Here is a 22,460-nt window from a genome sequence, read left to right as displayed (position 1 = left end):
ATTAAAACAGTCTAATTATTTTTAAGCTTACATCATGATTTCAAAGAAACACACATTTTCTGAACAACTGGAAATGACTATAGTGCTGGGAGGTTGGTTTTCCCCTACTCTGTTTTATAGGCAGAAGTAAATTAGACTGAGTTACTCTAGATCTATTGAAAACAGAATGGTTTTGGCCTTCTGTCCAAATTTTTCTCACCGTCTCCAGTTCACATGAACAAATCAACTAATTATCACTACTTCTCTGCAAAGCAGAATYAGATGAATGTTGCTGGCTTCAGAGCCTAAGCTCATCTATATTAACTCCTATATTAACTCCTGAAGATCCCTCATAATGTTCAGTTTGAACCCTTCTTCCTGTTCTTTCCTCTAATGTAATGATATAGCCTTAATAAATCTTCCATCAGGTTCTTACTTCTATCTTATTCACATTTTTAATCTAAAAATCCAGTCTTAACACATCTTTTACCAACTGATGTCTTATCCCACTCTTATTCTTTTCTGATGCAATAAAACTAGTTTCTGTAAATGAAGAAATTACACCAAAAATTTATATCTGAAACATCACTTTGTGTATCTTACTCACTCATTAGAGGAAAAGTCTCTACCATACACATCACATACTTATCTTCCTATCTTTTACAAATAGCAGAAGTTTGAAATGTTGATAAAAACATATTTTAAAAGTCTAATCTGTTCTATAAAATTATCTTTTTCTATTTTACAAAATGATCTTTTGTCATTTTCAGCCGACAATAAGGCCAAACAAGATAGATTCTTGATCTCTAAACAGCTAAGATTCTGGAGATTCTTGCTGCAACCAAGTGCTAGATTTAGAATATACAAATTAGGCCACAATTTAAGGAGATCTACTTACAGTCCCTTAAGTTAGGCAACTAGTTACGTACAAATATATGAGTATCTCCCTTTAAGGCCTATCTTAAGACTTATTCTTCTTTTTTTTTTTTTTTTAATGTAGGAATTTATGGAAGAAAACAGATTTTCAAAGCATCTGAGTATATGTCTCAAAAAACAGAGAGGAAGTGTTCAGTGCCTACTGGAAAACCTACTAATAAACCTATATTTACGTATCTAGGCTAGAAAAATGTGAATGCTATGGCTTGAAGCATTTTTCTGTTTGTTTTGTTATTGTGACATTTTGCAGCTAACAACCAACTAACAATTTGACTGATCTGAAGTCCAACGAAGAAGATTTTTCCCACTGACTTCTACATACTCTGAATGCAGTCTGTGACACGAAACATCCCACAGCAACAAATAATTGCTTTGAGCTTACTGATAGTTTTCTGAACTTAGCATCATACTCTTGCAATAAATCAATTTCGAAGTGGCAAACAGCTTTTTCCAAAAAATTCATGGCAACTTTTTAGCCTCTCAATTCATTTTCCTTGCAAGTTATTTTGCTGTAGGTATAATGAAGAGGATTCCCCAGATATCTTCTTCCTTATCTATACACCCAACCCCAAATAAATCTATTTGTGAACATTAAGATAGAGGTTGTGTATACACACTTATCTTAGAAACTTTGCTGATAATGTCATTTAAGACAAGATGATATATTTTATTAAAATAAATTTCATATCTAGTGAAACCATGATGGTGCAACAGCTGAAACAATGGACTATGTGGGAGCCACAAATCTGAGCTTGGTACCAGGATAGAAGCATATGAATTTCAGATCATTAAATAAAAAAAATACACTTTAAAACTGCCATTTGTAGAAGCTATCATGGATTCCCCTGCCTTACAAATGCCTTCACAGTTTTCCAGTAGCAAAGAAGGTTCTTACTGAAGATAGATTGGGCATAAAATATTTTTTTATACTTGCAGGATACATTGTTATTGAAAAGCAGGGAATCTGAAAGGGCACAAAAAGAAAAAGACTATTTCATGCTCAGACAGATAATTTAAATTGAAAATTATGGGATTTAGAAAGCCAAAATGTTTGACGTTGTCCTTTACATGATCATTTTAAATTAGTGTTTAAAATAAATAACTTAAGCATTGTTAAGCTAGTATCTCCTAAAAAATGTCCATGATATGAAAGCCCAGAGTATCATTACTCAGAATTCAAGTACATTAGTGGTGCTATTTGATTGTAAAAGCTTGTTGAAATGCTTCCACTTGAAAATCTACCTCATTAATCTGTTTTGCAGTTGGCATCTTAAGTGTGTCCTAATACTATACTTCACAAGGTACACTGAATACAAAAAGTGGTAAAATGCTACAGCCAACATTTAAAATCCTAGCAGATTCTTATAGTAGCTTTTCAGTAAATCATTTTAATGGAATAATTTAAGTTACAGGGAAATTTTTCAGATAATGATTTATCTACTTGTAAGCAAAGATGAATAAATTCCATTAGCTGCTGAGTGGTGACTTTATAAATGCACCTTTGCTACAAACTTTGTGGAATTGTAGTAAGTCAGCTGCAGATCTTCATGTCAGTTTACAGGCATTGAACTACCTGACGAGATATGTATCATAATAGGATTTAATATCTTATATAAGCCTCAGAATATTCATAAAAGCTTCTTTGCCACCCATATAGGGACACTTTAATCCGAGCTGCTTCAGTCTCCTACCATACTGACACAAAGAAATCTCTTCTTTGTTGTATCCATTATAAGTCACTGCTTCAGCATTGTTATTATTCTCAGAAAAACATCTTTTTCGGTTTAATATAATTGAATTTCAGATCAAATTTTAATATTTTTATGTTTGCTGAAAGCATTTTGATTTTTTTTTATGTATTCTTCCTTTTTGCTTTTGTTTCTTATGTTAAATATTAGAAAACTTAATAATCACAGTAATAAATACTATTTTATGAATTATTACCAAGTCAGGCAAGTAAGCTGAAGTATTACATAAGCTTTCTTTAATTTCTAAATTACTTTTTCAGATTTGTATGAGGAAGCATTCTTCCTAGATTTTTTTCTGTATTTGAAGATTACCACATATTGCATTAAACTAGTTTTAATTTTGCTGTCATTCCATACACTAGTGTCAAATACATCCTATATTTAAGCAAACACTTCTATCATCTTAATGGTGCACTTGACAAGACATTCATATTCACAGAAACCATTAATTTGGAAAACTGAAGACAAACCTACTATATGAATGTCCCTTTCTAGAAAGTGGCTCCGTTTTGTTATGCTATATTAGGCATCTCATATGCATATTTTCTAAGGTAACAATTAAATTGAACCCTACCATGCTGCTCATATCACTAGTTCCCTTACCTCAAACATATGACATTTTTAAGTCATGACCTGAGCTACTAAATATGGTATCGTCTCCTCAGACAGACCTGTAAAATTATACATTTTTTTAAATCAATATGAAACAAATCTTCAGAAAAAAAAAACTTTGAATACTGCTGCCASTTTTATTTTTCATATTTTTGCAATAATGACAATTATAATGCTAATAAATATTTTAAATGTACACTACCGTGGACATACATAGCATATGTAATATGCTACATAGACATATAGATACATGTTCAAGTTCCATGCAAATTACAGTTGGAAACATTTTCTAGTAACACTTTGCTTTGATGAAGACAGTGGTTTTATGCTCACAAACAATGAAAGCTTGTATAATATTAAGCCCTTATACTGAACCAAACGGACTCTAGATGAGGCCAAAAGGCTTAAATATAAAGACTAATTATATGAAAAGGGACTGAAGTTCCAAAATTCTTCCCGTAAAAGAAATAGATGGGGGCTTTCTGAGCCAACCTAATTTTTACTTATTTYTGTATGTCAGTTAAAACAGAAAAATGGCAATTAAATTTACAAGTAGGTAACAACTCAAAGCTTGTATTGCAGCTTTATTTAAAGGGAATACCCTACCTCCAGATAGAAACCAGAAAAAAAGCCCGCTTCTTTTATGTGTGTACAGAGATATACATATATTGAYGCTGTAAAATATCAAAATTGTAGCACAGAAATTTGAAAGCCTATCCTCACTGAGAACAGCTAGCAGCTGTGCACACAGTTAATCCTTTGACTTTTCTTGTAATGACAATTGATAATACCAAGTCTGTGTGCTGTTTATATATGGATCAGAGTTTCTGAGGAATGAGACCACTGCACATAGCAGCACAGGACTCGTTGGAATCAGGAGATTTCATTTTAGTTTGATCAAATTCCACGTTCACATGTCTTGATACTAACTCTGCAAGGATAGTCTTGTAGTAGAAACTTTCCTCCTCCCTCTGCTAACTCCTTTTTTGCTGTTCTCAGTGTCATTTGTTCATGATAGGTTTCTGGTAATTCTGGAATGACTGTCTAAGAAAAAGGAGTGGGTCATCATAGGTATCAATAAATAAGAAAATGTCTAAACCAAACATATGTTTTAAAACTGATCTGTTCAGGATGGCTTAGTTTACATTTTCCAAATGGCAGACATATGCTTGTTTTCAAAAATGCCTATAACACTGTACACAGTCATTAGATCCTAGAATGAGAATACTCAGCTGGGGGTCATGCTAAAATTAGTCACTGAGCTCTTGTCTGAAAATATTTAACAGGTGTACATTCTTAGCAAAAACAGTCTAGTAAAGAATTCTTTCAAGCTAAATAGCACTGTGATGTTTTTGTCCGATATTATTTCAATTCCTCTTCTTAGACCATGACAACTGTCAGACGTCTATTTAAGAAAAGGAACATATAAGTTTCCTTGTTTTTCTCCATACACGCACACGCGCGCACACACACACAAATAAGAACAAACACAACATAGCCCAGCCAGCTGGCAGATTTCAAAACAATATTAATCTCTTACGGCTGTGCATACTGCTCTATGCTAGGAATTAATCATTTCATACTAGTACTAATATTTCAAAACTAAAATTGATCTTGTGAGGACGTATAAATATGCAAAAGTGAAAGAGTTTATTTTGTAGTTTTAGGAAAAGCTCTTCAACTTGACTGGATTAAATTCAGTGACAGATTAAATTCAGTGAGGAACAAAAGGGACGAAAGGTGAACCTTTAGGAAGACATAACTGTAGCCAGGATAACTAGTTTACTAACAACAAGAAAAATTTCTCTCTGTATATTCAATGAGCAGACATAACTGAACAATCAATTACGTTAAAATAATATGTAAGGCAATATACATTTGAAATAAGCTTCATGAGAAGACAATATTGTTTACAGGAAAGAAAGTTGGTAAAAATTCCTCCAAAAAGTCTGATGACTATAGATACCTTCTTGAAAAATTTTAAAAGGTTTTTAAGTTCAGCAACCTATGCTTAATTTTCCAAAGTAACTAACCATCTCAGAAATTCCTAATTACAGGAATTTACATCTGAGCACAATTAGCATATTTGGTATTGCAGTTTTATTTGTTTGTTTCAAGTCACTGCCCTACTTTTCAGGACAAGCTTCTTTACATATACCTATAGATCTAGACTAACTGTGGTAGGTTCTCCCTAATAAAATATTGTGCATGGAAAGGGAAAATTGTCTATAACACCACAGCCAAAATTACTAAGAAAAAAATGAAGGAACAAGCTAATCACTGATTAGTGGGAAAAAATTATGTGATCAATTTTGCATTTAGGGAGATGAGTGAAAGTATAAAAAGTATTAGCTATAAAAAATCTGAAGTACTTGGCAAAAACTTTTCTGTTAGACAATTTATGACTGTTACTCAGTAATTTTAATTTATTTTACATGACTATCCTCCTCCCTTTTTATATAGAAGAGTAATTAATTGTTTCCAATTATACAGTGCGGAAGGCAAATGTTTTTGTTTGCCCTATAATGAAAGCAAATATTTCCAAATAATTCGTAAGATTGCATTTAAGCATTTCTAGTGCTTGACTACTTTATAAGTCAGTTGAAGTAATCCACACTCCATACTAAAACTGCCCGTGACTTTTACATATATTGGCTACCTCTCCTTCCAGTTCACTCATTCAAAAGCTCCTTTTGTGTGACTGTCAAGCAGCTGTGTTTTTGACCTAAAACTTCCTTGCCCAGCTCGCCAGCAGAGACTTTATAACAAAAACTGCAAAGAACCATTTTCGGAGTAGGGACAACAGTGTTCATCTTCAGAAAGAGGCATTAATAAGATAGGACTATATATAATGAAATGATAATTCTAGCCACAAAGTGTTACACAGTCTGTCACATAATCACTGAAAATTGTGAAAGTTTTTTGAGAAAGATTTGGTTCTTCAAACTTCTCATGCTGTATATGCTTGAGATAAATTTCTGTCTTCCCTATGCATGCAGTTTTTGCACAGGTACTTTCTTACCTTCATTGTTGCTTTTTATACAACTTTTAAGGGTCTTCTGTCCTCCAAGGAGTCCCACTATCAAAAATCCTTGTAATTATAAAGTCAGGTAATTGCTGTTATATAGCTATGGTTTATACAGCTCCAGTTGGAACACAGTAAATTTCTTCTATTCTACACCTAATGCCCATAATAAACACTGATTCTTCCTACCATTAGTCTAGGAAATGAAAGGCAAATCATAGCTTATTTTTGAATGTTACAACTGTGCCACTCCATTTGTCTAATTTCCATGTCCCAAAAGATAGTTGTCCCAGAAGACAAATTACTTCAAAATAGTTCCTTCTCATCTTAGTACTTGTGAGTACAATAAAAATAAAAAAATGAACACATATTATCATGGAATCTATTGCTGACAGCAGACTCTGAAAGTGCTGAATATCTTTTCTCTCTCTCTCTCTCTTTTTAACAATCTGGAAATATTCTGCACTTTTGTGGGTCTAATAAAAATCACCTCCCTCATTTATACATATTTGTGCATCAGGGAAACACTGTTTAGTAAGTATTTCATTTTTTATTGCATGTAGCAATGATTGTTTAACATTAAATCAATCAGTTTATAAAAAGAAGGTACATAAGATTCAGTTTATAAAAAGGATTATCTGCCCTAAGTATTTCCTGTAGAAGTTTTACTTTAATTCTTCTGCCTATATAAAGTGTTACAAAGATGCTACGTGTCAATATTTTTAATAATACACAGTATAATCAACAACAATAGAGAAAACAGTGGGCTCAGAAAATAAGCTGCCTCCTGCTTGAATATCTTGTGTAGTTCTCTCTTTACTTCTCAGACAGCAAAGAAAACACAGCAAACAGCCATGACTGAAGAACATAAATAGGTCTTCTTTACTGGGCTTCTCCAGCCTTCCCTAAAACCTACAATCCTCTAAAATTTCGATTGAATGAATGCAGTTGGTAGTTAAAGTTGAGGTTGTTGAGGTCTTCACACTCTGGACAGAACTTCATCAAAGAATAATAATCAAAATATAATTTAAAGAAATAAAAAAGAATGGATTCTTGAAAATTGATAGCACATGAGTGTTGTTCATTTCTCTACTATGGCAGTGGAAGGAGATCACTTATTTTCCCCTTCCTGAACAATTCATATTCTTGCACATGTTACTTGCCAGAATACTTTGTCTATATTCTTAAAAACGTCTGTGATCCACCATATGCAAGAGCAAAAAATTGCACAAGGTGCCTTTAATAAGAAGTGAATTGTGAATAAAAGGAAAGCCACTCTGCAGTGCCTATGGTGATGCATGGAAGAGTCAATGATGTTTATTATATCTTTCACTGGCTCCTGAATACTGATAATTTTGAGTGAATGAATCCAAGCACTATTCCATTGATGCGGTTCTCAGCACAGATTTTCAAGACAAAGAACTCCCAAAGAAGTAACAGTCAGTGGTTTTGGACACAGACTCTTCTTATCTGAAAGGAGACTTCCAGACACCTTCGGTAATTCCTGTACCCACTCAAACTCAGCACTTTCATCAAATTAATTCTGTTCTGCAAAGCAAGTGCCTACTTTATAAACAAAACCTAATTTTGATTTTCTGTTTATCTCAGACATGCAGTCTTGGTCCAGAAGGCCACTATATTCAGCCTAGCACGTAAAAGCTTTGGCTGCCTTAGAATATGGCTTGATYTACTTTGGTAATGCAAAAAGCCCCAAACCTGTGTTTCTGCTAATGCTTCAAAATGATGATAGTTGTAGCTCTCTTTTCTGCCTTCTTCTCACATTGTGAAGTTTCATACTCCAGAAATCAGACTTCATTTATATTCCTGGTTCTTAGAGACACAAGTATTACCATTTAATCACAGTGTAAGAATCTAATGAAAAGGCGTAAAACTTGTAGGCCTAAGGTTACTGTTTCTGTGGTATAACTGCCACAGACAGAAAAACTGTCAAATTTGCCTCAAAAATTGCTGTTCTTGGCTGCTCAAGTGATTTGTAGCAGTTGAGCTGGATAAAGGTAAAAATAAAAAGTTAAGTTAAGATAAAGTTAAAAAYAAAAAATAAAAAGGAATATAGGTGGACAATTTAACTCCCCGGAACATCCTGATTTCACTAACCTCCCACAACAGGAAGCTTGGACATCGTAGGCTGAATTCTAACATCCTCCTCATGCTCCTCTCTCATCCGAGACTGGGCACAAATGCTAAGTTGTGTCTCTAATAGCACTGTTACAGCAAGATTTTAAGAATATATTAAACATATGTGCACATCTTTCAGCAATGCAAAGTCAAACGCACACTGCAAGCCTAAAAGAACGAAGRATGCAACTCACTCTATTTCATTCTTCATTTCATTATATCTCAAATTCTTTTTCACACTTGTGCTTATATATTTGCTCCCATAGCACCTGTTTGAGGCAGAGATGCACTCTTTCCCATAAAGGTATAATCAGATGGAGTTTTTTCCATAAGATGAAGACTCTACAAGATGAAGATTTGTACAGTATTGCAGAGTAGACTCTTAAACTAGGACTACCTATCTTCCAGGCCTTTAGCACTGAGTATCTTTTGTCTTGAAAATCAATACACAAATCGGTATATTTACAGTTCTTCATACTTTAACCCTGCCAAAATTACCCTATGGTGCCCTGCTATTCTGGATGGTTCCAGCTTTCTCTGATGTTACCTCTCTACTTCAAACTCTAGTCTCAATATGTTTATGAACACCTTACTGATTTCAGAAAAAATCCATAAATCTAATCCTAGGCCCTAAATACACTCCATTGGTTACAAAACGGAAATATTATGCTGTAAGTATATATATATACACATATATTGAAAGTATATAGGTATATATATGTATATTCATATACAAATACATATGAAAACATATATATAGATATGCTCTTTAAGATTTCATACCATTTAATTAGAGCTATTTTTAACTTAATTTAAATTTAATCTACATCAATTTCAGATTTTTTAATCTGAGCACTAGAATTCACTTTTTGTTCATCTTGCACTTGTATATTCCAGTTTGTTAGACATTTTTAATAGATTTACTTACTTTTTAAATAGCACTGAGCTATTTGAATAAGTACCAAGTAAATGTTACATATGCCTTAGAAGAAATTGAAGAAATAACCAATATGGATAGGAATGAAACAGATAACATTTTATAGACTGCCAATTTTGATACTCATAAAAATCCTTTACCCTTTTCAATCTCTATTGTCCTCAGCAGGAAGATGAAGGTTGTTTCCTTTTTCTTACAAAATCTAAAATGGGAATTATTGGTTTAGGACTGTAGCTTTAAGAACACATGCATACTTATTTAAAGAACACAGAGTCTTGTAAATACATTTTAAGAATTCATGTATTCTACTCCTCAGTGAAACTCTGTAGACAAGGAATACTTCTTCATCCAAGTTTTCCCTTTGCTTTTTGCTTTTTTTCTCCTCCCTTTTTCCACCTCCCTTAATGTATTGAACTTGCAATGCAATATGAAATGTGGTTTTATCCTCATTTTTAATAACATTGAAGCTGTGAATAAAATGGGTTACTTAAAAAAAGTAAAAGGAACAAAGTTATCTTAGGGAGGTAAGAATAAATATGTGATACTGTTAAAACACGAACTTATCTATCAATCTCTACACTTCACTGGTTAGACTGAAAAGAATTTTTGAAAGATAATGAAGGGAGCAATCAAGGCATTAGAGACAGTAATTTTAAATATTAAAATATTTGTTTACAGCAGATAACATTAAAAAAAAAAAGTGTAAGCACACAATGCTATTTTTGACTCCAGCAGGAACACCAGGACTGTTCACACTGATCAACACAGCTAACAAATATATATGAAAAACTCTTTTATTATTCTGTTTTGGAAATACAATTCAGAGAAAAATAAGATAAAATAAACCTCCTTGTCTCCCTGATCTTTTTGAGATAGAAGGATTAGAAAAGTAATTTAAACCATATGTTTTACAAATATTCTTCTGAATTCCTTAAGTCAGACTGTTCATCACCTGTTAATATAAACTGGCCTCTAGCAGTATGTCCGCAAATCAAATAACGCTATGCGATATTGCAATACAAGACCGTAATCTTCAGCTGTGAAAGGATCCTTCCAAACTGAAGAGTGATATTACATTAAGTATCTCCAATTCCAGTTTCCATTTATCTCCAGGAAACGGAACAAAATATTTGACTACCAGCTTTTACTCCTCTTAGTACTTTCTAGACAACAGACTTGGCAGATACTTAAAAAGAATGAATTTCTCCTTTACTATCATCAAAAGATTTTCGCTAAAGTAAAAGTATGATTCATGTGACTGGCAGGTTTAATAAAAAAATCTTTTTATGTGTGACACCTTGTTAATCTTATAGCAGCTTAACTTCATAAAAAAAAAATCTGTAATTTTGTGCCATATTCTGCAAGCATAAATTTTTGTATAAATGTTGATCATGCAAACCAGTAAAATGCAAAACAGATACATCCATAAAACATTGTTTTTCTATGAATAACTGGCATAAGTAGCTTGTTGTATATGCAACCTCCTGTTTTACTTATCTTTTGCTTTTTTTAAAATCATATCTTCTATTCCTCAGCCTACTCTAGGGATCCCTCAGCATCATTTGGCATTACCATTTTATACTCAAAAGTCAGAAAAGTATTTTTAAGTATTAAATGAAGAAGTTCATATTTAATAGCAATAGGGCTATAATATTGCCCATAACAACAACAAAAAAGTACTTACTCCCCCGGTCTGCAGGAAACCCTCCTTTTACAATAACATAATACTTTCAACTCAAAAAAAATTGTTATGTTTATAAAGGACTTACCACGTAAAACAGTGAGTCTTGTGGACACACTTATTTCACCGACACTATTGGAAGCAACACATTCATAAATAGCTTCATCTCGTGGAGTCCGCAGTGGTTGTATTCTGAGAACTGATCCAGATCCATCATCAAACTCTATTACCTATTGAAGGAAACAACAGCTGTCACAGATGTTGTTACAAAGGCCTACCCCTGAATTAATCTGTGCATGAACAGTAAACTATCAGTATTTTTGATATCAAAGCCAGGTTCATTTTTCAAGAGGCACATACAACGGCAAATTCAACACAGGTGGGAATATGTTTAAGTGGCAATGCCATGTAACATATACTGCTGCTCACTGAACATCAAACTGCCACTTTAAGACAGTTTCAAGAAAGTATAGGACAAAAAGAAAAGCAGCTAACAAAAGCTGCAAGAAAATAGTTTAGAACTTAATGTGTCTTGCTTTTTATCCTGAAGCTCATCACCAATTCCTCTCTTTTCTCTTAACTTCAGCATTTTACCTTCATATGCCCGTCATTCATATTCATTTTAATTGCTGCAGGTTATACTCTCATGCTTCTCACAGAGCAGAGTTTGCTCTTTTATTGTGCTCACAAGTGAAAACAACCCAGCCTCTTCTGAACAAGACACAGCCACTCAGTTCAGCTATGCATTTAGTCCATGGGACATAAATTTATCCCACAATGTATGATAAAACATGTGACTAGTTGGAAGACTAAGCAATAAGGATATACTTTGTGGTTTAACTTTTAACCCACAGTATTCATACAAGAACATTTTCCTATGAGAAAGAAAGAATCAAATGGCTCTTTTTTCTTTCTTGTTCTGCAATTTACACAATCACATCTGATAGTACTGAACACTCCATTTACTCCAGGCACCAGGAAAGCCTTTCTAACAATTAAATAGTAACAGCAACAACAACAGCTACTACAACCACCAGCACTATCATCCTAGCTAAAGTAGGGATACTTTATACCAAATTAATAAAACAGATTAGTACTACCATCAGGCAGATGGTACTAGCTCAGAAAGAATAGTTGTGATTCTTTTTCACAAAATAATTAATATTTTGGCCATAATCTCTACATACATATACAAAAGATATACAGAAATAATTTACATATATATATGGTTGTGCATATTTGGGGGGGTTGATTTAAATGTATTTACACTCAATGAGACTAAAACAGAAAGAGGGAGAGTATAGGCACTGGAAACTCTAACTATATGCACATTACCTCCCCATATACATTATAGGAATTGAGTGTTTTTTAATTAGGAGTGGGAGAGATCTAAATGGAAGTAACATAATGAGCAGAAACTGGTTCCATAGCCAACAGGCTGAATTCCTTTTCCTTGYTGCTTAACAAATCTAGACCACACAAAGATCTCAATCAGGATTTTAACACAAACAAAATAACAACTAATATTCTTGATAAATTGACTCTGAAAGGAAAAAGAAACTTTCACAGTCTTAAAAAGAAGCCTAACAAATTGCATATGAGAAAACACAGGATGCCAGCAACACCAGTCATTATACTTAAAATTGTCATTGTTTCAATCTGAATGTTAAATAAGCCTAGAAGCAGAATGACCAGTGGAAACAATTATAGCAGACTAGTCTTGGTAAATATTKCAGAAGTTAGATTTTAAGTCTGGTGTTCCAGTTATACATAACCAAAAATTTTTTCATGTTAACCAAAAATCTTTTAATGTTAAGGTTMCTGAAACTGCAAGAGACCATCCTAYTTTATAAAAAATACATAACCCCCAGCATCCCTGGGGAAGGAGATGGATTTAGTTGGGCCTTTCAGGCTCTTTCTAGCTTTATTTACTCCGCTTTTATGAAGATAGGTGGCCAGGCAAACCATTTTTAATGTCCTGTATTATGTAGTGAAGCAYAGATATTAATCTAAGAGAGCAGGAAAAGAAACTCAACTAATTATTTTCTTACTGCTGTACTTGACAATTTCAGATGTTTCTTTTTTTTTCCAAATGTTCTATGTGCGTACTCTAAATCTCATTTCTATTGTTGATTTAGTTATTATTTACAGATTCTATAGCATGAATTAATGACCTTCTTTTGGATGGGGAAGGAAGCTGCTTAAAATGTTGATGTGCTCTGTACTTTACTTTGATGCTTTGTAAGTACTCTGCTCAGTGGTTGTAATAAAGATAATAAAATACTTGGTGTTTTGTATTTCTTTGAAATGCATTCCATCCTACTTGACTGTACAGCTTGTTCAGCATTACACTAAGGGATTTTTAAAATATTTTGTGTTAGACTTTTACAGCTATTCGACTATTTTTATGGAAATAAAACCAGTGTATTTTTCTTATTCTCCCTAAAATGGTTACACAGATACACAAAAAACAAAATATGAAGCAAATACAACACACTGCGAAGTAAAACTGAACCAACACAATAAACATGTACATGACCAATCTTCCACTGCTTACAGCTGACCTTGATTGAAATTTTTGTGACCAGAATGGGAAAAATTGCATAGAGTTTATGATAAAATTCTGATTTTCTCCCCTCTATCCAATTATAGCTCTGCCTATGCTCTGCAAGGTGCAAGTCATTCTTGGCACTAGGACATATTTTCATTTATGCCCTTATTTCTCATATTGTATTAAACTTACTTGCAAATAATTATATTGGCTAGTGAGCCTATCAATATATTCTGTTAACTACTCGACTAACTTCTGCTGTTTTTATATATATTTTTTTAAACAGAAAGAAATATAAAAGTTAGTTCATAGAAGAAATGCAGTTCTTCTCTGCTGCTGTTAAGACTAATCTGAAAGCCCAGGGCAAGCTATCCTCTGAAATACTACTAAAAATGAACACAAATGAATTCAACAGTGAACTTTTTACATGTGTGTCTTAGATCATTTGCTTATTAGCTGTATATATAAATTAGTAATAGTTATTTGTCGAACACTTATTTTCTTTATGTAGAAGTCTCTTAAACACAAAGAGATTGTCTCTGTGAAGAGACGCAGCCAAAATTATACACAATCAATCCCAGTTTTGGTAGCCACCTTAAATGTCTTCTCCAATTCTGAGTATTTTTTTCAGGTCAGAGGCCAGTCCATATTTGATCTTAATTGTTCCTGCTGTTAAATAAAGGAGTAATATTTCTTGTTTTATTTCTCCAAAAGACCCAGAATCCTTTGAACAGATTATCTTCACTGTTTCCTTTAATTGATGGTCATGCAGGGAGAGGAAACAGTTTTCTCTAAAGCCTTTTCCAAGGCTATTGTTAAGAAAAGAATCAAAAGCAAACCAGTTATATAAATACCCTTCAGCAGCAGGAACTAGTGCTGAAGTCCCTCTCCTATCTTTGTAATAGTAGTAAGAAGCTGTGGCAGCAGAGGCAGCAGAAGCCTAGGTCTGTGTTGGGTGCAGACCATTGCAAGAGGAGGTGGCTTGCTCTCTGGAGACAGCAGTCACTCACTGCTCAGATAATTTTCCCTCATCTCCTTCATGGAAAAGATAGCAGGCTGAACAGAAGCATGCAAAAGCCCCCCAGTTAGATCACACTGATTTAGAAAACAGAGACAATGGTAGTTTGCTTTTTTAAGGTGATATGCACAACCAGTTTCTGTAACAAAATCTTCACAAGACTGTCCCCACTAAATTATTCCCGATAGTCATAGCTATTTTGCTTAATCAGTAATAATAAAGCACATGTATTGGGATTAGAAGCAAGGTTAGAATTAATGTTTTTCAGAGGAACAGAACAATGGACCTAATACCTCAAATCTCTGATTGCTGACTTTCTTTCCCTTTTTGTTCCAGACAATTTTAGGTCTTGGGTCTCCTGTAGCTTGACAGATAAATGAGGCGACTCCTCCAGAGACCCCTGTCTGGTCAACGGGAGTTCTTGTAAACTTTGGTGGTGCTGCAACAGAAACATAAATAACAAAATGAATTTAAGCAGTAGACACGCAAAAAAAAAGTCAAGATTTCAAAATGAGAGAGGAAATGTTTTGTTTCTCCAGTGATCGTATTCACCTGCAAGAGAGATGTTAAAAAAACAACTAAAAGGTCAGGCAAGCACTTACAGATTTTACTAGTGAAATTTATATTAAAATAGAAGTGTAACAGGATCAGAATAGCAAGATCACACATTATATTTTATCACCATTATAAATAAAAAATTGAATTTGTCTTCTGTTGCAAAATGAGCTCATCAATCAGCTTGAATAAGATCCTGATTCATGACTTGATGTTATCATCACAGGATGTCATGAAAGCAGACGTCCCACCTTTGAGCCATTAAAATCAGTGACATTTAGGAGAAAGTATTTGTAAGTTTGTGCTGGTGGATGTAACAGACTATAGATTAGGAGTCGGGCAAAAAGGACTTCAACAGAAGAGAGATTTATGCTTGCCCAAAGTTTCACATATAACTCTTGTTCACTTCCAAATTATTCTATTGTCAGAAAGAAGCAGTGAAAAAAAAAAATCCAACTGTTGTAGGGACAAGAAAGAAGAGAGAAAAGGAAAAATTGCTAAGAATAAAGAAATATTCATTATTTTACTTTTTTCCTTCTACTTTTTTTACATTTTATCGAACTTCAGTAATTAGCCTTCAGGTGAAAAAAGACAAGAAAGTCACACCAAAAAAAGATATCTCCTGATGAGTAATACAAATAAATATATGAAATGATGTTTAAACGATGTCCATGAACTCATGAACACAATAACATCATTCTTTACTTAGCTGGGTAGCTTTTAGAAATACAAAGTATTTTAGGAGGCTGATTTGAATGGTCTGAAATAAATATTTATAAATAACAGAAAAAGAGTTTTGCTATACGATCTGTCTCAATTTTAAGCTGCTACATATAACTGTTCAATAGCAGCTTCTACAATTCATTTTTGCTGAGCTTTTTACCTTTCAATAAACAGCTCCTCCCTCTTACCAGTTTCTTTGGTTATCTTCACCTTCTTCTCTTAGTCCCCACAGTTATGTACCTATACCATGGTAGTGTTTGTTTTTAAGTTGCTGCTTTTCACTTCTAATACCTAACCAAATATTCTGCAAAACTGGCAGACAATACTTCTTGTCAAGTTGTGTAATAACAAGCCAAAAAAACAGCATGCTCTAATTATGTACATAACACCAAAGAATTATTTAAAATTTAAAGAGATTTGACGTGGCTATTACCAATAGTCAAACAAACTGTGTTGTTGTACATTTCTAAATTACATATGAGAAGATATGGATTGTCCTAAGTGTATGAAACGAATTCAGTCTTTCTACCCTACTGCTAATGTGTGACATGACAGAAGCAAAACTAATCTTCAAAAATGCATTAAAAATATAATGTTCCTGAAAATCCTCCCATCATTTTCTTTAGCAGAGATATCAGGCAAAACAATTATTGTTATAGTTCAACTTTTCCAGAATGCTCTAGGACTTTGATTCCATTCACTGTGCTGGTTTTGACCACTGAGCACTACCTGTTCACTGAGAACACAATACCTGAAAATAAGTACAATTGTATGTCTGAGCACAGCAAAATAATGTGGCACTGCTGCCATGGGGCACTTATGAAAGAACACCTCTGATGAAAAAAACCCTCCAAATCCACAGTTAATAAAACACAGAGTAGCAACAAAGAAATTGAAAATTCTTTCTCATGTCAGAGGCTTTATGCTTTGACTACAGAAAAGACAAAAATACTCTGATGAAGTGTCTATGTTTCACCAAAACTGCTTGCTTTGAATCCCTTTCTCTGCATGTATTAAATTAGCACTCTGATATGTAAAAACACATGACTGAACCTGGTATGTTGATATTCTGTGGCACAAGTTGTGACTGCGTGTCATCAAGTGAAAACTGACGAACTGTCATTCTCTTGATATTCTTTCTGACATACTGCAATTCAGTGTTGAACCTCAAATCAATGAAAGAAAAACACTGCGTGGGCAAAGTCCATCAGCGCACAGTAAGTCTGGATAGCAGCTTACAGGCAGCTTTTAAATCCTAAATGTATGCCACACTGATATATTCAGTCACTGGGCCACTCATAATCTGTACATCAGTAAAGTTAGTTATTTCCTTAGAAAAAAGGTCTGTTTATCAACATTTGCCAGATATATCATGCACTCAAAGGGTCAAGGAGGAAACAACATTCATTTAAAAATCACACTATAAGTTCCTTCCTGCAATGTATAACTTAGCTCTTCTGGGAACAGAACAACAGATATTTAAACAACAAAGGAAATAAAAGCAACAAAAAATGCTAACTATGCTAAAAAGCATGTTGGACTATGTTAAGCTAGCCTTGTAAAACGAGAAAAAATATTCTACGTTTGGGTTTTATAGCACTCCCAATCACCATTTTACTGATAAAAATACTGACATAAATAGTTATAATAATAAAAAAGAGAAAAATAAAACAGAAGTCTTTCCCTCTGTATCAGACAAATTCCCTCTGTATCAGACAAATATCTAGAGACAAATTCCTCATTAGTGCAGTCCAGGTGAATCCAACAAATCTTATACCAGTTTACACCTTGAGACAATTGTCTTCTCAATTAAAATATATTCTTATGCAGCAACAAGGGGGGGRAAAAAAAAAGAGAGAGCGAAAAGAGAGAGTCTTCACCTCACTTCCAAAACTGTACAAACTGCAGTGCTGGTTACCAAATAGTTCATACAGCAACACATACAAAAACGAAGCATGTTCCTCAAACTCAACAGGTGTTCCAAAACTAGTTTTTCTGAAACACTTCAGCTAGCACTGGGCTTAATGCAGTGAAGAGGGACTATAATTGACAGACCTCTTAAAAGAATTACTGACCAGCTTCTGCAGAGCTTTCACAGAGTCAGGTTGCAGAAACAGGGCAGAACACCTAATCTGGCTTTGGTAACTAGGAGAATAACAGTGTTTTTTTCTAGTCCCAGGCTGAATTTTTGCTGGACTGCAATTACTAAATGAGTTGTCTAAAAATGAATGGCACTTACTATGAAGAAACAGAGGCAAAAGATGAATAGTTATTATGTAATGATTTAACTCCTTATTTATAGACATTTTTCAATATAGATCACGTAAAGGTAACACTGTATAAACTACAGTATTAACTGTATTAAAAAAGATGTTCCATATTTCAGTGTAGAAGGGAATGGTGTTAATCTTTGTGTCTTACTCAGGATCTGATACAGTTGGGAAAAATGGGGTTATGTGGCTGGTCAAAGTTTCCTTTTGCATAAGTAGTAGCTCTTAGAACCCACTGGTATAAGGGTACTGTAGTTTCTAATGTCGAAAGAAAGACTGTTATCATTAAGGTATCATACAGTATGAAATGACCTGGATGAGGGGACAGAGTGCCGCCTCAGCAAGTTTGCTGATGATACCAAGTTGGGAGGGGTGGCTGACACACCAGAGGGCTGTGCTGCCAKTCAGAGAGACCTGGACAGGCTGGAGAGCTGGGCAGAGAGGAACAACAAGGGCAAGTGCAGRGTCCCGCACCTAGGGAGAAATAACCCTAGGCACCAGTACAGGCTGGGGGCTGACCTGCTGGAGAGCAGCTCTGCAGAGAAGGACCTGGGAGTGCTGGCAGGTGACAAGTTGTTCATGAGCCAGCAATGTGCCCTTGTGGCCAAGAAGGCCAATGGTCTCCTGGGGTGCATTAGGAAGAGTGTTGCCAGCAGGTCGAGGGAGGTGATCCTGCCCCTCTCCTCAGCCCTGGGGAGGCCTCTTCTCGAGTACTGCATCCAGTTGTGGGCTCCTCAGGATAAGAGAGACATGGAGCTACTGGAGAGAGTCCAGCGTAGGGCTACAAAGATGACCAGAGGGCTGGAGCACCTGCGCTGTGAGGAACGGCTGCGAGAGCTGGGGCTCTTCAGCCTGGGGAAGAGAAGACTCAGGGGGGATCTGATCAATGTGTACAAGTACCTGAAGGGAGGGTGTCAAGGGGACCGGGACAAACTCTGTTCAGTTGTCCCGTGTGACAGGACAAGAGGCAATGGGCAGAAATTGAAGCACAGGCAGTTCCGCCTGAGCATGAGGGTGAATTTCTTCCCAGTGAGAGTGACGGAGCACTGGACCAGGTTGCCCAGAGAGGTTGTGGAGTCTCCTTCTCTGGAGATCCTCAAGGCCCACCTGGATGCAACCCTGTCTAACATGCTGTAGGTGACCCTGCTGAGCAGGGAGGTTGGACTAGATGGTCTCCAGAGGTCCCTTCCATCCTTACTGATTCTATGATTCTATTCTATGATTCTATGAAATAAGTTAGATTATATTAAAATAGATAATTTTAGTTTAAAAAATAGAGGTATTAAACATATATGATGCAGAAATGTCACAGTAATTCTGGACAAGTCACACATTTTACTGCAAAAAAAAATGATTTTAACAGTTCATCCTTACATTCACAAAATAAAATTTAATTGGTAAAATGAGATAAATTCTCTGTTTCAGGCTCAACAACTGCACAAGAAGGATAATATCTGCATGTTTAACAGGTGTTGTCAGGATTAACTCATTTATGGTCAGGAGGCACTCACACTATGATGATGGTGAGTCATGCAGACAGACATCTTTTCAATATACTCACRTTGTTACATATGAAGTGACCATATCATAGTGATCATCAGTGTAAGAATATATGAAATCATACCCAGACAGAAGAAAAAATAAAAAGCAGGACTTGCTGCCTTTATCTTTATAAAGGTTGTTAATTATAGTTTGACACAAATTATCTCCACAATTAATGCTGTCAGTTTCTTGACATTGATTCTGACCTAAGCTGCTAGGCACTCTGATAGCAAATACAATTACACTGCACACATAGTTCTGCTTATTAACATGAGGGCAATGTTGATTGAGAACTGACAACTATTTTTAATCTCCCTTAACAACTGCAGTGCAGAGTCCAACAAAAACTCTCTCCAGCACACTTCATTAAGCACAGCAACCTATCTACATGGGAACCTTCCAGTGCAATTAATTCTGCCAAAAAAATCAGACGCAATAGGTTACCAACTATCGTATGACAGCTTATTTCAGCTTTTTTCAAACTATAATTGGTCACTTGAATGTTCCAATAAAGCAGCAATTAAAACTGCAGAAGTGTAATTAAAATAACGAAAGTAAAATCCAACGTAAATTTGCTAAAGCAGAACTTCATATTTCTGAGTGTATTTGAACTTATAGCTTGACATCATCAAAACCGCAGTAAAATTGGCTGTTAGATACAAAAGCTACTACTACTTTTTTTGTTGTTGTTGTTATGCCTTGTTTATTTATCAGTATCTATCCAGATATATATGTTTATATTGAATATCAATAAATTGTCAAAGAAAACTGTACAACAGATTTCCATAACACAGAGTTACAGAAATTTCCACAGACTTTGCCACCTAAGGCATAAGAGTTCCCACCCTCTGCTTTTTTATGYACTTCTTACTGGGACTACAGAGAAGCTCATATGATGACTACTGAACTATTGCTATTTACAGGCAATATCAAGGAAAATTTAATTTATTGGTAGTTCACCTTAAATACACTGGGCTTTAAGTCATTTGGGTTTAAGGACGTTAGAGCTGTAGAAGCTCAGCTGCTGATTCACGTGCAGCCAAGCTGTCCATTCAGCAGACATAGGAACTTCTGAAATAGAGGTAGTTTATTACTATTAGGGAGTAAGTTATCTTTCTTGTTTTGCATATTGCAGCTACAGAAAATATACTTTTAACAAGCAAACACATAACTGATTTGGATCCAAACTTGTCCATACCTTTCAATGAGCATAAGACATCTGTTTTTCACTTCATGTTTTTTTTTTTTTTTCCCTAAATGTAAGTACAATTCTGAACTTGTAATTGTGAGCTTATGTAATGGAATGATCTAATAGTGTTTATGATACTGTCCTGTATGCTGTGCTGTCCTTTGAGTACAAGTAATTTTTGTGTATTGCATTCAAATGAAGTGTCTGACAAAATCTTTTTGAAATGAAGAGTCACCCTCAGCTCCCTTCTTTCCACAGTTACTGAGAGATACACATGAGGTGAGATTTTTTGGGGAAATAAAAACTCTAATTTAACAGCTGAACATAAGGATTGCTTTAAAAGCCTGATGCTGCGTAGATACATTACAAATGACACAAGAGTTACTGTCCTCAATTCCTCTAGGAGTCAATATACAAAAAAGCTATTATATATATGCACAATATTTAATAGAAAAGCTTTTTCAGCTCATTTATTTTGTTAAAAAGAACATTCAAAGCAGAYTCATTTACAGCATTCACTACTAATTTACTCATTAATCATAATTTGTGACATCAGTTATGCTGATCATTGTTATAAGCAATCACTTGGCCTTAAGTCTAACCTGCACTTACAATGTACTTGAAAACTGACTATGTTTGTTTAGCTTTTATTTCTAAAAGGATAAGCAAGAATATGTATTCGTAAAATCTCCATAAGAAATCCCAAAGTTACCTATTGGTATGTTTCTAAGGGCTCTTGGCTGTCATGTATCAGTTAGTGAAAGTTTCCTATTTCTCACCATAAAAATTTATGATGATCATTTAAGATGATTTCTCATCATCTTAAAACTGCACCACCATCAGCTTTTCAACATATATAATCTTCTGATGCTATCATACTCTGCGCACATTGTCCTCTGAATGAAAATAACTAGTTTTTGTATTCTAACTATTAAATGCTATCAAGCTATGCCAGTTCCTTCCAGATGAACACCTTGATCATTCCAGATAAAGACTTCGGTTTACAAAAATTATTTGCAGGTAGAAACTCAAGTTTCCCAAAATCCTGGATGAAGATAATGAAGCTACTTCACTTTACACACTCCGCAAAATCACTTTAAAACTTCAGTCCTTAAGACAATGCAAATACAAGCTTTACAATATAATTAATTTGCCGCTCCACCTTCTTTCTGCTGCTTTTATCTTTCTAGAAATAAGAAGACTCAGAACAATTATGTCAAAAAGTCATTAATATTTTCTTTTTTAATTTACCAGTCATCTCCAGTTCCCCAGTCTCCCATGAGCCAGAATATGCACTCCCTACAAATTTAACAGCTCAGAAAAACAGGTTGTCATTTCCTGATCTCTAGGAGAAAGTATTAAAACTCAAGCCTGGCTTCATGTTTTAAGTTTTCTGCAATGCACAGCATCAGGTTACTAGGCTGACCATAGGGTCAGTTCTTGCCTGAAATACCAAATGGAATGACAAACTTGCTAGGAAGGCCTTACAACTAGAATAGGTAGGTTACATTTTTCCGAAAGGTCTAATGTTAAAATAGCACGTTCCTAATTTGTTTCC

At 34.7% G+C, this 22,460-nt stretch overlaps 1 protein-coding gene across 5 annotated transcripts in view; it reads right to left on the bottom strand.

Annotated features, from left to right (window-relative positions):
* Window positions 1-22,460, bottom strand: part of PTPRD (protein tyrosine phosphatase receptor type D) — a 276,887-nt gene that overhangs the window by 203,238 nt on the left and 51,189 nt on the right. For all 5 annotated transcript variants that reach the window (XM_085307099.1, XM_085307065.1, XM_085307073.1 and 2 more), the window contains exons 2-3: window positions 14,917-15,062; window positions 11,143-11,284 (exon numbers count right to left, since the gene is read on the bottom strand). In XM_085307099.1, coding sequence (XP_085163225.1) covers window positions 11,143-11,284; window positions 14,917-15,062 — 288 coding nt within the window. The remainder of the gene's footprint in view (window positions 1-11,142; window positions 11,285-14,916; window positions 15,063-22,460) is intronic.

Source organism: Rhea americana, unplaced genomic scaffold, assembly GCF_003343005.1.
Source record: "Rhea americana isolate MKP2758 unplaced genomic scaffold, rheAme1 scaffold_103, whole genome shotgun sequence".
Classification (NCBI taxonomy): domain Eukaryota; kingdom Metazoa; phylum Chordata; class Aves; order Rheiformes; family Rheidae; genus Rhea; species Rhea americana.
The sequence above is the reverse complement of the archived record's forward strand: the minus strand, read 5'-3'. Positions and strand labels throughout refer to the sequence as shown.